Below are 12,772 nucleotides of genomic sequence, written 5' to 3' on the forward strand. Positions count from 1 at the left end.
GACCTGCAGAGTGTCACTGTGTGACACTATAAGTAGTTCCACTCAAGTAGAACACAGATGGATTCAACTATGAACTTCATGAGGCTGTATTTGAAAAGTTGTAATGTCAGTGTTTGGATGATAAGTGGTATAAAGGAACTTATGAGTCTTTATGTTGAGGGTTATCTTTCTTATCCTTATTATGCTCCAAAATACAAAGATGCACATAAAATACTGTTCTGAATTGATTTCAAAGATGTCCCTGAATATGAGCTGAAAGAGGGCTTCACACTTGTTTCTATTTCCTCCCCTGTCAGAGATGCTTGTATTTTATTGCAGTATATAAAGTGCATTTTTTAAATACACTGTTAATTATGGGGGTTGATTACATGAAATGTGTTGAAAAGTTGGCAACCACTTGGAAACATCTATAAAGTTTGACCTGCAAATGATGAAATATATTACTTTTTCTTTATAATCTCTATGATAGGACTTTATCCAATTGGACATATGAATTTGACAAATGGGCTCCTTCTGTGGTGAAGATATCTTACAAGGTTTGATTTGCTTTTTGTATGATTACAGAGTTGAAGGAATGAGGATAGAGCCAGTTTTTCCTCTGCCTTTGCATGTATTTCTAAATTGTTTGCTTGTGAATTTTTGTCATGTATATCAGGTACTAAGCAGTGAGAGTTAATCATGATAAGAAGATGACTGTAATAAACTGTAATTACTTTCACAAGTGAAATGCAGAATAAAATTGTTAATTATCACACTGCAAGGCTTCTGATGAGAATAATACGAATGGTAACTACTTCACATTTTATATACAGCTGAGTACTTTACTGTTTGGCTACTGTAGCAGTGGTGTGGCCAAGCAATTCCTAAGGAGACTAGACTGGTAGATACATGTTTCCAGTGCCCCATAAACAGAGTTTGCAGTCTAGCAACTGTCTAGGGAAAGAACTCTGAGGAAGCCTGGAATGCATTGATATATCGTTTGCAGTACTGTGAGATTACAAGTGCATGTGGTTGCTCTGTCCTAATTCATAAAAATGATACATTTTCTTCATCAGATGAAGGAGTAACTACTCACTTCTCTCTTTCTTTTAGGGTACACCTGCAATGCGCCGCTCACTTGTTCCTCAGCTTCGAAGTGGAAAATTTAATGTTCTTTTAACTACTTATGAGTACATAATAAAGGACAAACATATCCTTGCTAAGGTAATAAAGACTGTCGTCACTTAATAGCAAGACCTTCAAGACAACTTCAAATCGTGCATAGCACAAAACACATTCTTGTTTTATAGGGAAGTCCTGAGTTGTTGTTCTGTCTTTCAGTAAAAGTTAAACCTTTCATTTACTTTTCCGTTCCTCTGTTTATGATTGGGCTTCTCAGTCACAGCTCTTTCCCTGTAAACACCAGGATTTTCCTGAATGTGGCCAGGAGACTTAATTCCTTTGTGCGGTTCCATCAGTACTGTATACCTGCCTGTCCTTGGAAAAACATGACTTTTCTCCTTTCAGCTTAATGACATTTAACTTAATCTGCAGTCCTAATTTCAGTTTTTTTCTGTTGTTTCTGGCCTGAAGCTCACTCTTAGTAGAGCCTTTCCAGCTATGTGGTCACTTTCCCCAAATGACTAAATAGTTACCTGTATCTTGAATTTGGTGTCCAGACTGTTTACTGCGCATGGCCCAGTTCTTAAAGGCTCACTGTCAACAGGTGTGCCTCAAACGTAATGAATTAATTTGAAAGCTACTGTACTGTAAGACTGTTTCGTGTACACACAAAGCAGACTAAGGAGGTGTGGAGGAACCATGTTGTCCTACTGTCTCTTCATTGTTCATTTTCACTTTATCTCAGTCTACTACGTACTGCATGTTTAGATCATTCATTTTTCCTCTCTGATACTTACAAAGACAGTGCATTTTCTTAGCATAATTCTGAACACTTGAGAACAGTTTGAGACTGCAGAGTTTTCCTTCCCCTCTAGTTTTTGTCCACCCTTGCTAAAAGATAAGAAAGACAGCTCTATGCCATTCAACCTGCCCTGGGAAATGGAATTAGTTACCACTTACGAAAGTACAAATCGAGGCCTTCCTAGTCATATCGTCAGTGTGGCACATGTGTTTACTGCCCATGTGGTAGTACAGATGGTAATAGAGAGCTTGAGCAACTTATTTTCAACATCTGCTGTGACTGTAAGCTTTCACATTAGGAAATAGAAACTTTATTTGAAGATGCAGTATCTGAAATGGGATGATCATAATTATGCTGCTTCATTCTTGAATAAAAACATATGATTAGCTGCAACAAAACAAAGTTCAGGGTTGCTGTTGTTTGTGAGCATACTTATCTTGTCTGAAAATACTTTTGTCTCCTGTCAAGGTTCTTGTTGCAGACAGATTTATCTGGAGTTTATATGGTCTCTTTGTTCCCCTGTGAACCATATTCTGGTCTTGAAGGGCCTATCACCTTAATCTCTTTGCCAGAAATGAGAGGAATCTACTGTTTGGTGTTGCAATTCTAGTCAGAATTCAACATCAGATTCAGCGTACCTAGTGTTTGTTTCTATTTTTGCTGCTTGCAAGGACACTCGTCTTGGGTAATGCTTGATTTGGCTTTTCTAATAAATGAGAATGAGTATTTTTGTTGTACACCTGTTGGGAGGAATTGGACTAAGTCTGACCTGCTCTAACTTTGCCAACTTTTCTTCTTTTTCTCACAGATTCGGTGGAAGTACATGATAGTAGATGAAGGCCATCGAATGAAGAACCATCACTGCAAGCTGACTCAGGTCTTGAATACTCACTATGTGGCCCCTAGGCGAATACTGCTGACTGGGACTCCATTGCAGAACAAATTGCCTGAACTTTGGGCTCTTCTCAATTTCCTCCTCCCAACCATTTTCAAGAGCTGTAGCACCTTTGAACAGTGGTTCAACGCTCCATTTGCCATGACTGGAGAAAGGGTACTGTAACATTTTTTTTTTAAAACATCAGAAACAAACCCCTTTGATTAAAATAGAAAGGAGCTTATACAGTAGGATTAATGTTTGAACTCGCCCTGGTACTTAGGGACATAACGTAACTAAAAGTCACCTTTATTATAATGCCAGAAAATTTTAATATCAGTGTCTTTTTTTGAATCAGAGTCAATTTGGTTGTAACATGCAAGTAATTATTGCACATATTTTACCCTTCATGCGAGAGAAGACGTTACCTGACAATGCTGAGTTGCCTTGTAGTGACTTTTGTAAACTTCTGTAGGTGGACTTAAACGAGGAAGAAACTATTCTGATTATTCGTCGTCTCCATAAAGTGCTCCGACCCTTCCTGCTGAGAAGATTGAAGAAAGAGGTTGAGTCTCAACTGCCAGAAAAGGTTTGCAATGAGAGAAGTTGTGGAAGGAGTTTAATATTTTTTAAGCATTATGTAATGTTTGTTTTTCAGATTTATTTTACAGAAAACGACTTCTTTAGCATGTGTTATTGTTGTGGGTTTTTTGTTTATAACTCTACAAAGAAAGTTGACGACTGAGGAAGCCTGAATACTTGAAGTTTCTGCATTCTCAGGAATCCTCACCAGTCTTGCAGCTTTAATTCTGTTTGTAGTCATCCATACAAGACATGCAACTTATTTCCAAAATATCTGTTTTTCAGTTTTAAGTGAGTCAACCATGTATTGAGGATTCAGTTCACTGGAATTCCTAAAGGACTACTGGGCTTTATAAAGCAGACATAATTTGGTCCTGTGTTAATATTCCAGGAGTTGTGTGAATTGTCTTGTTGAAATTCCACAAGTGTTTTTAACTAGTGACTTTTTAATTCAGAACATAAAATTCTCTTCTGATTTGAAAGGTCATTGTTTTTATCTCTGGGCAACTCAATTTGCCCCACTGTATCCTCCTCTGCAATCCTGCATCACTTTTCCCATTCACTCTTCCCAGAACAGCAACAGCAACTAAATCAAAAAGTAAATTTGAAGCTGTTTGGAAAATTTGATGCTAAGATCAGCTAGGTTAAAATGATACCAAAATGAAATTTTTTTAAGTTGAGTTATGAGCTGACTAACATTGGCTTAATGAATGAAGAGCTCTTAGTGACAGTACTCAAAGGAAAGGGCTTTTTAAAAATTTTTCTCATCTTTGTAATGTTGTGAACACCATTACTGTTGTGACTTTCTGTTCCTTCAAAAGTTGGTTTCTCACAATCCTCAGAAGCATTTATTTGAGAATAAAACATACTTAATTTAAAAATGTTACTGAAATCTGTATTTCTGTCCGAGTTTCTGCCAGTTAGAGCCACTGTATTTGATAAATCCATTAATAGGCATTGGGAGAGGGGGATTTAGAAGTTGCAAACACACTGGTACTGAGAGGACCATGTTTGGTTTTGTTTCCATTACCTTGTTTACGAAAAAAGCAATTGGTCTAACCGTGAGGACTGAACTTGTTGACTGAAGCTTGTTAATTGGTTTCATTTGATCTTCTTATAGAGCTTGGTAAAGAAGCCATTGAAGAAATAGTCACTTCTCTTTCATGAGTTCATCCTCCTGTCTTTCTGAGAAGAGAATAACCTCATAATTTTTATTCTATTTATTCACTAAACATTAGGAAGCTTACTGCTTTTTCTTTTAGTCATCACTTGAAATGTTTCTAGCCACTAGTATGGCTTTATTATGTGACTTTTTATATTAGGTAACTTATTAAAACATAGTGACTGTAATCTGGAAATTGAGTGATAGAAAAAAAGAGTTAAATTGGTGTATAAAGTCTTTATATTACTGGATTTAAAGATAATTTGCAGTCAAAAACTGCTTTAATAAATATAGTTTTACAAAGCTGAACAAGAATTCAAACTGAATGTGGGGATCATACAGTGCTTGATTAATTCCCTGTGTTAAATTTTAGGTGATGTTGAGAAAATGGCATATTTCTATGCCAGCCTAGGTAACCATAATGCTAATTAGATGCTATGAGAGATGCTTGTTTGCTAGGTATACAATGACAATATTTTTGTAATATTTTACTTAATATTTTTATAATGCTTTGCAGACATAATAAAGTCCACAGAGTATTAAATGTGTTTTTGTTTTTAAATTGCATGTTAAACATAAAATGAAGCAAAAGGAATTTTTTTTTTAATTAAAAATTACAGAATGAGAAAAAAATATGTTTGGCAACTCTGTGATTGCATTCTTAGGATCTAGCTGTCTCATAGTAGTTGTGACTCTCACAGATGATCTTTTGAGATACTTATTGCTGTGCTTGCAGTTGGATTGCTGCTCACTGAAATCATACGTGGTGTTAGGGTACAGGTAAAAGATTAGTAGTTTTTTGATTTGTGTTTTAGGATGACAAGAACTTCCAGTTAGAGCCTACTAACATTATTATGTCAGTGTGTTTATGGTTGGGTTGTGGTTTTTTTTCATGCTAGGTGGAATATGTGATCAAATGTGATATGTCAGCTCTTCAGAAGATCCTGTACCGTCACATGCAAGCCAAGGGGATTCTTCTCACAGATGGTTCTGAAAAAGATAAGAAGGTACGAAAGAAAGACTAAAACATGTAGGAAACAATGTATTATGATTAAACATGTTAACAGTATGATTTCTGTTTTATAAAATTAGTATGTAGGCTCTTACTGCAGGCGTCTATCATGAGAAAAGAAGTCTCTATCAGACATGCTTTTTCTACAAGACCGCAGCTCATCCTGTCTGTTAATAAGGAAGAGATATTACTTGTATTCACTGCAGTTACAATGCCTTTCTGCAAACAGGCAATACTTGAAAAAAAACAGCATTTCCCTTGGCTGAGTTTAATCCAATAATGTACCTGAATAATTGTGATTGTGGCAGCACTGGCTACAGAATGTTTTTCATCTTTTCTTTCAGAGCTGTTAGTTAAGAGTAAGCCTTATTTTGGCTAGCAACAGCTGTATGCTTGCATTCATACGTATGAGATCTGTTAACGACCAAGTTCTTGAAGAAAACAGCAGGATTCAAAGCCATATAGTCAGATTTAGACTAGTACTAGTAAATTTTGATTATGTCATCATGAGACTTGATCCAGTTAATGTAGAGTAAAAGAGTTGCCGTTCATCAGCTCATTTGTCTGTATACTTTTCACATTATAATAAATGTGCAATACCTTGAATAGGTATTGCAGAACAGCTGGTGGATACCAGTTTGTGTTTGCACCCTGTTAAGTGTATATTACCGGTGCAGTGAAATCACATACTGTCTTTCTACCATCCTGTTGCAGGATGACTTTTTTATTCAGTGTCTTATTTTACTCTCCTGTTTTGTGCAGTCAAATTGTTTTCTTTGCAGGTGCTTATTCAGACTCTAGGCAAAGCTGGTTCTTATTGATACTCATCTTCATAGTTAGAGCCCTTTGTAAACATTCATTTGTGTACTTCTGAGGGTTTTTTAATATAATTTTTTAGTTTGATGTCTTTACTTTTGTCCTACAAATTTAATTTTCTGTCACAATTTTATACTTCCTTCCCTTTCTGGTCTCTTTCTTCTCTTTCATCAGCTCAGAATCTTCTGTCGATTTTGCCCTACTTCTTTCTCCACCCAACTTTTTGCTTAACCAGTTCAAATTGCCTTTGCTGTTTTCTGAACACCTCCCTCTCCTTCCCCTCTCCTCAAGGGTCTAGAATTTTTCCATTCCTGCCATCCTTTCTGAATTAATTTTTTTTCTTTAACTGCTTCATCAAGCTCTCTTACCCATCTACCTGTTGCCAGCAGAGGAAGGTGGTTGTTGAGAACGCTTGGCTTCAGCGATCAAACTACTGTTAGGAAAAAATATCTGTCTTCCTGCAGCTCTGGCCTGGAACCAGCTCAGACTAGAGAGAATTCGTTAAGATGGAAAGCTCTAGGAAGTGACTCTTAGAACAAATATGAACTGCACTTTAGAGGAAATTTGAGACGATTTTGAAAGGAACAAAACCAAGCTTTAGATGTGTGGAGTATCCCCTTCAAATGTAAATTCTCTGCTATAGATGGAAGTTATGATTTCACTGTACTTTCCAGGAAAGAGGAGAATATTATTCATATATAATATGATCAAATAGTGTACTTTTCCTTAGTTTTACTATTGGGAATTGCTAAATTATTTTGGCTGAGATTTAAAAAATAAGGCTAAATTAGTCATACAGTAAGCTGGGAATATTGCAGCCACTCTGATTACGTTTTCATAAAATTGCAACAAAGTGGCATCTGAAAGCAGCAAGTGTTTGGCAATGTTAATATGATACGATGTTCTCAAACTTTCATCCACCAGTTGCAATTAATTTTTAACCATGCAGTTTAGTATACCACAACTGACTATTGTCTGAAATCTGTCCTGATTCTAAAAAAAAAATTAACTGTAGAGTAGGTTTTGAGAATATACTTTGTTAAATATTAGCGTGACTCATGAGATTTGGTTATCTCTAGGTTTCTAGCTGCCTGTGGCCATGTGTTTTACTTGGCTTGGAAAGAGAAACCCAGATATCCAGTTAACAGACAGGAGGAGACACTGTAGAATTAAAAAGCATCCAGCTGAAATAATTTCCTATTAGAGGGTTCAGACCCAATGGAATTTGTAGAATTTCATGAGAAACAGTATAAATAACAGTATGCAGGACAATAGATGCCCTGCTTCCCACTGTAAATACTGCAGATAGATACATAACACACTTTCTGGGTTACTTCTAGGTGTTCTTTTTTCGTTACGGAGCATCCTTATGATGAATTTATACAGCAAGACAACTGTACAGTAGCTTCTGGTTTTTTGTTGTTCTGTTTTTTGGTTTTGCTGTGTTTTTTTAATTAGTGATGTGTGTTCAGGTTTGGAGTAGAAGTATTTTTATGCCTGCATTTAAAGATATCTTTCAAAAGCTTCATCAATAAGCTAAGAAATTAGATTCATCATTTGATTTGCCTTGTTTGTACCCATAGGGAAAAGGAGGGGCAAAAACTCTTATGAACACTATCATGCAATTGAGAAAGATATGCAATCACCCATACATGTTTCAACACATTGAGGTAAGACTGACAGGTTCGATTTTGAAAGTTGTTTTTATTCAGATTGCTAGCATAATAGAAAACTGCTGTTGAAGTTTATTTATGTGGGAGAGCACATCTGTCCGCATCATTTGTGCTGAAAAGGACACATTTGAAAAATACTATGATTAGAGTTCCTTGTTTCTAGAAACAAATGGACCAACCACCAGCTTTTTATTGGTAATCTGAAGTCTGGTTTTAAAGCATTTTACCTTGGGGAGACACTGTCTTTAAAAAATGGTGGGTTTTTTTAATATAAGACTTTCCAGAACAACTTAATCTCTACTTAGACCTAATTTTTGATGTAGAGACACTAGTTCAAAATGCAATGTGTAGGATCTTTATAATTAGTAGACTGCTAATCTTTCACAATATCAACCAAAATTGTCGTATTCTATCCACTTTGATTTTTCGGCAAAAATGTGCTGTCTATGTAGCATCTCTCATTAGGACCCAAAGTACAAAAGTATAATAATATATCTGGAAAGACTGAAAGTGTTGTAAATATCTGGAATGCAGCTACATTTAAGAATGAATAATTAAGTACTTACTGTCATGTATTATCATTGTAGTTTTCAGTCTTTGTTCTCTTGTGTACTAATTGATTAGATTAATTTGCAAAAAGATCTTCCAGTAATTAGTGTAAATTAATTGGATTCTACTACATTTATAATCTAGTAAAATGTATACGGACAGAAGTTACTTCTGCAAACCATGAATTTCAACTAATAGTAGTACAGGAAAACATGAAGCAGACCACTGTTGCTACAAGGGGAATTTCAAGAGTATGAACAGAATGCCAGTCAAACCCCAACACTCATATATTTAATTTAATTGATATAAGAATGCATAATTTTGGGATAATGTGTACAGTTTATAGTAATCTGTTTATTGCTTATAACTCTGCAGGAGTCCTTCGCTGAACATTTAGGCTACTCAAACGGTGTCATCAACGGGTAACTCTTTCACTTTTTCCTCCTCTTCATGAATGTTGTATTGGTACTAATGCATCACATTCCTTTTCTAGAGGATACATGCTAACAAACTTGAGCAGTTTATAGAATGACAGAAGAGGCACAGAACACATGTCTAAAGCAAAAGATAACTGTACTGCAGCTGTTACATGAGCTTTTTATGACCCTCTAGCTCTTTCAGGAGGACAGGCAGAGAAGACTGTAAACTGATGTCTTCCTTTCCTCTTATTTTGAGATAGTTTAAATATAATCTGAAATTCATTGGAACAACTATTCAGAGATATCAGTTAACATTTACTTCTCTTTCTTGTCACTTTTGCTTTCTGCTTTTCCCTCTTTACCATCTTTATTCCAAATTAAAGTAGCATTTCTTCCTTTATTTGAAAATCTTCCAACTGACTTCCTTCCTGTTCAAATGTTAATGGCGTTTCTTTTTTTTCCTTAACTAGTATACCATACTACTTGTCTCTTAAACAGTTTAGACTTTTGCTGATTGTGTATGTGTGCATATCAGAAGGCCATATCTCTTGTGGACTTAATTGTACTCTCACTAACGATAAAGTGTATTTTGAGAGTACAGACTCAAGGTTAGAAAAAAGTTACGTGAAATTTATTTTTATAAAGCACATAACTGATGCTGATTTAGACATCCTGTTTACTTTTATTCATTTTCTCAATTACGACTTGAATTTCAGTGCCAAGAGTCTGTTTTGCAGTTCATAGCACAGAAGACAGAAGAGCAGCTAATCAAAGTAACTAAACATTGTTCAGGGCTACTGAGGTTATATGGCTCAAGAGTATATCCTCTGAAACTCCTCTCTTTATGTTTGCATATTAGTTCAGTTTGGAATATTTCACTTTTCATGTGCGTAGTAGTTGAGTGGAAAGGCAGTTGTTTCTGACATGTGCCTGATGAATACAACTTACAGCTGCATTAGGTGCCAGTTGAAAGCAAAACTATAGCAGGTCATTGTCTTAACTGATAAAATGCTTATCTAGCTGAGAAATTGTTATTTAGAGAAATAATGAAAAAGAATTGAGTTTCATAAAGGAAGATATTCTCTGTGGTTGATAGTCCACGCAGTTTTTGTAATTGAAGAAAATCCTTTCCAAACAGGAATTCACTTAGGTGTTTATTTTTTCTATTTTAATCAACATAAACCATTTTAAAGAGACAAAAGTGCTGTTAGTCTTTCTTGTCTTAAGTAAATTAATCTCTCTGTTGTACTCTGACATGATAATGACTAAAAACTTCTCTAAATGTGGGCTCATTCTGCCGTTTACTGTGCTTTTTCTCCTCAACAGAGCCGAACTTTATCGGGCCTCAGGGAAGTTTGAGCTACTCGACCGTATTCTACCAAAGTTACGAGCTACTAACCATCGTGTGCTTCTGTTCTGTCAAATGACGTCACTCATGACCATTATGGAAGACTACTTTGCCTTTCGAAATTTTCTTTACCTGCGTCTCGATGGTAAGCTAAATGAAAAAAGAAAAGCAATAAGTAATAAGTTAGGAAATAGCATGTTTCATTAGTTTGGGCATGGGGGACCTGGGTTCTCTTCCTTAGTGTCTTCCTAGCAGTGCTGTGATGTGGCTATACAAAAGCATAAATAGGTTCGAAAAATGATTGACAAATCCATGAAGGAAGAGTCTGCAAGGGTATTTATCATGAAATTATGGCAGTAGACCCTTAAGCTGCAGCTTACTAGCTTTTTCCTGTTCTTACAGACAAAATATTGAGTAAGATACACTTTTCTGTCTGTCAGTAGAATTGATCTTAAGTGTTCTCCCATCTCCTTGGCTCTTTGACTATTTTCTTTCATTTGTTCAACCTGCAAACCATTTGGTCGAGGCATTGTTTTGATGAACACTCAGGTCTGTTCCTGGAATGCAAATTATATAGATATTTGATGTTCAGGGGCTGATCTCTATTTCAAACGAGGTTTAAAATCCTAAGTCTCAATCAGTTGTCACTATCTAAGTTGCCCAAAAGTGTTTTCATCATGAGAGGTGATAATGCTAGTGTTTTGCCTCGATTCCAGTGGAATTAATTGATTTGTACCTGTTCAAAGTTCGACTGCCATTTTCCATAGGATAGCTGAATTTCAGTGACAGGTGAAGTAGTACGTGTATTTTTCTGCCTGAATTTCACAGGAAGGTCAGTAGCCTCAATTACTTGTAGACATGTGTTATTACCTTTGAATGAAAAAATGGTTTAGAAACGTGGTGAAGTGATATTAAAAGTAAAATAAGTAATAATAGTGTATCCCATCTGAGGCTTAAACCTGTTTGAAAGAACTTTCCGTTTTGGCTTTCTTCCATGTTGGTGATCTCTGCCTCATACTGACCTTCTTAAATATTGATTATTTTTACTTAATGTATTTGTCTCACACATTATGTGATTATATAGGGCCAGCAGCACTTATCAGAATACCTTTTTAATAGAAAAGCAATAATTTAAGAAGAATATAAAGAAAAGCTTGAACAAAGTCAGAGTTTAAGGCCCTTTTATATATTCTTTTCACAGCATTTTAAGTTAACTCTTTGTTTCATGCTTTATTTGGAAGAAAAGCAATGCTGAGAAGTATTCTTGTCCTTTACAAATATTAATGAACATAAACTTGAAATGCTATTATCCTCGAATGTAAAATGAGCTTATGAAACTGAGACACAAATGAGCTGTATCACTAAGCCAGAGGATGTTTTTGTCAAAACTGGCTGAAGAACATAGTACCATGCTAACAAAACCCTCCTTGCACCTCTGGGCCACAGGTGTTTTAAAGCTTCCATTCAAGAAAGATGAATTATATTACATTTAATGTTTTAAATTACCTTGCACCATGTATTTAAAAATAAATTCTTTTTCTGTACTAGAATTTCTATGGCAATACACAGTATGGTAAATACAGCTCCATGTTTTCTTTAACGTTTTTCAGGTAATTCATTGAATTAATGAGATGAACCCTTTTTTCTTCATTTCCAGTTTTGTGATGACACATACCTTCCATGCTGGAATTTAATATATATGTAGATTCTGTCCGGCTCTCTTCTCACACAGAGTGTTTTCCACCCAAGTCATATGCTTTTAAAGGGAATGGGTTTCTGTGGGCCAGCAGTTTGGCTGTGCTTGTACTGGATCTGGCTGAGATGAAGTTAACTTTCCTCCTAGTAGCCCATATAGTGCTGTGCTTTGCATTTGTGGCTAGGTAGGGTTGATAACACACCAATGATAACACTCCAGTATTTTGGGCATTGCTGAGCAGTGCTTTCATAGTGTCAAGGCTTTCTCTCCAATCCACCCCTTCACCTCTAAGGCCAGCAGGCTGAGGGTGAGTTGAGACCCAGCCAGGACAGCTGACCCAAACTGACCAAAGGGACATGCTGAACAGTAAAAGCTGAGGAAGAGGATGCAGGGACATTCCTCATTACAAACCTGTCTTTGCAAGTAGTTATTATAAGTGCTGAGGACCTGCTTTCCAGGAAGTAGCTGGACATCTGCCTGCTGATGGGAAGTAGTAAATAAATTCCTCTTTTTACTTTGCTTGCGCAGACAGCTTTTGCTTTTGTTAAACTGCCTTCATCTCAGCCCAGGGGCTTTTCCATCTTATTTTCTCCCTTTGTACTGTTGAGGAGGAGCAGTGAGAAAAGTGGAGGTTTGAGGTTGGGCATCTGATAGCCAGCTGGGCTCAACCCACCACAGTAATAGAAAAACTTCACCTTCTGTACATATATCGATACCTGAATGAAAATAGCAGACTTT

The 12,772-nt window shown here is 36.2% G+C and overlaps 1 protein-coding gene across 3 annotated transcripts in view; it reads left to right on the plus strand.

Annotated features, from left to right (window-relative positions):
* SMARCA2 (SWI/SNF related BAF chromatin remodeling complex subunit ATPase 2) overlaps positions 1-12,772 on the plus strand; it is a 126,578-nt gene that overhangs the window by 58,911 nt on the left and 54,895 nt on the right. For all 3 annotated transcript variants that reach the window (XM_086628695.1, XM_086628697.1, XM_086628696.1), the window contains exons 17-24: positions 470-536; positions 1,093-1,203; positions 2,712-2,954; positions 3,253-3,366; positions 5,421-5,528; positions 7,933-8,019; positions 8,947-8,993; positions 10,317-10,483. In XM_086628695.1, coding sequence (XP_086484821.1) covers positions 470-536; positions 1,093-1,203; positions 2,712-2,954; positions 3,253-3,366; positions 5,421-5,528; positions 7,933-8,019; positions 8,947-8,993; positions 10,317-10,483 — 944 coding nt within the window. The remainder of the gene's footprint in view (positions 1-469; positions 537-1,092; positions 1,204-2,711; positions 2,955-3,252; positions 3,367-5,420; positions 5,529-7,932; positions 8,020-8,946; positions 8,994-10,316; positions 10,484-12,772) is intronic.

The sequence above is a fragment of the Tauraco erythrolophus genome, chromosome Z (genome assembly GCF_009769465.1).
Source record: "Tauraco erythrolophus isolate bTauEry1 chromosome Z, bTauEry1.pri, whole genome shotgun sequence".
NCBI classification, from domain to species: Eukaryota; Metazoa; Chordata; class Aves; order Musophagiformes; family Musophagidae; genus Tauraco; species Tauraco erythrolophus.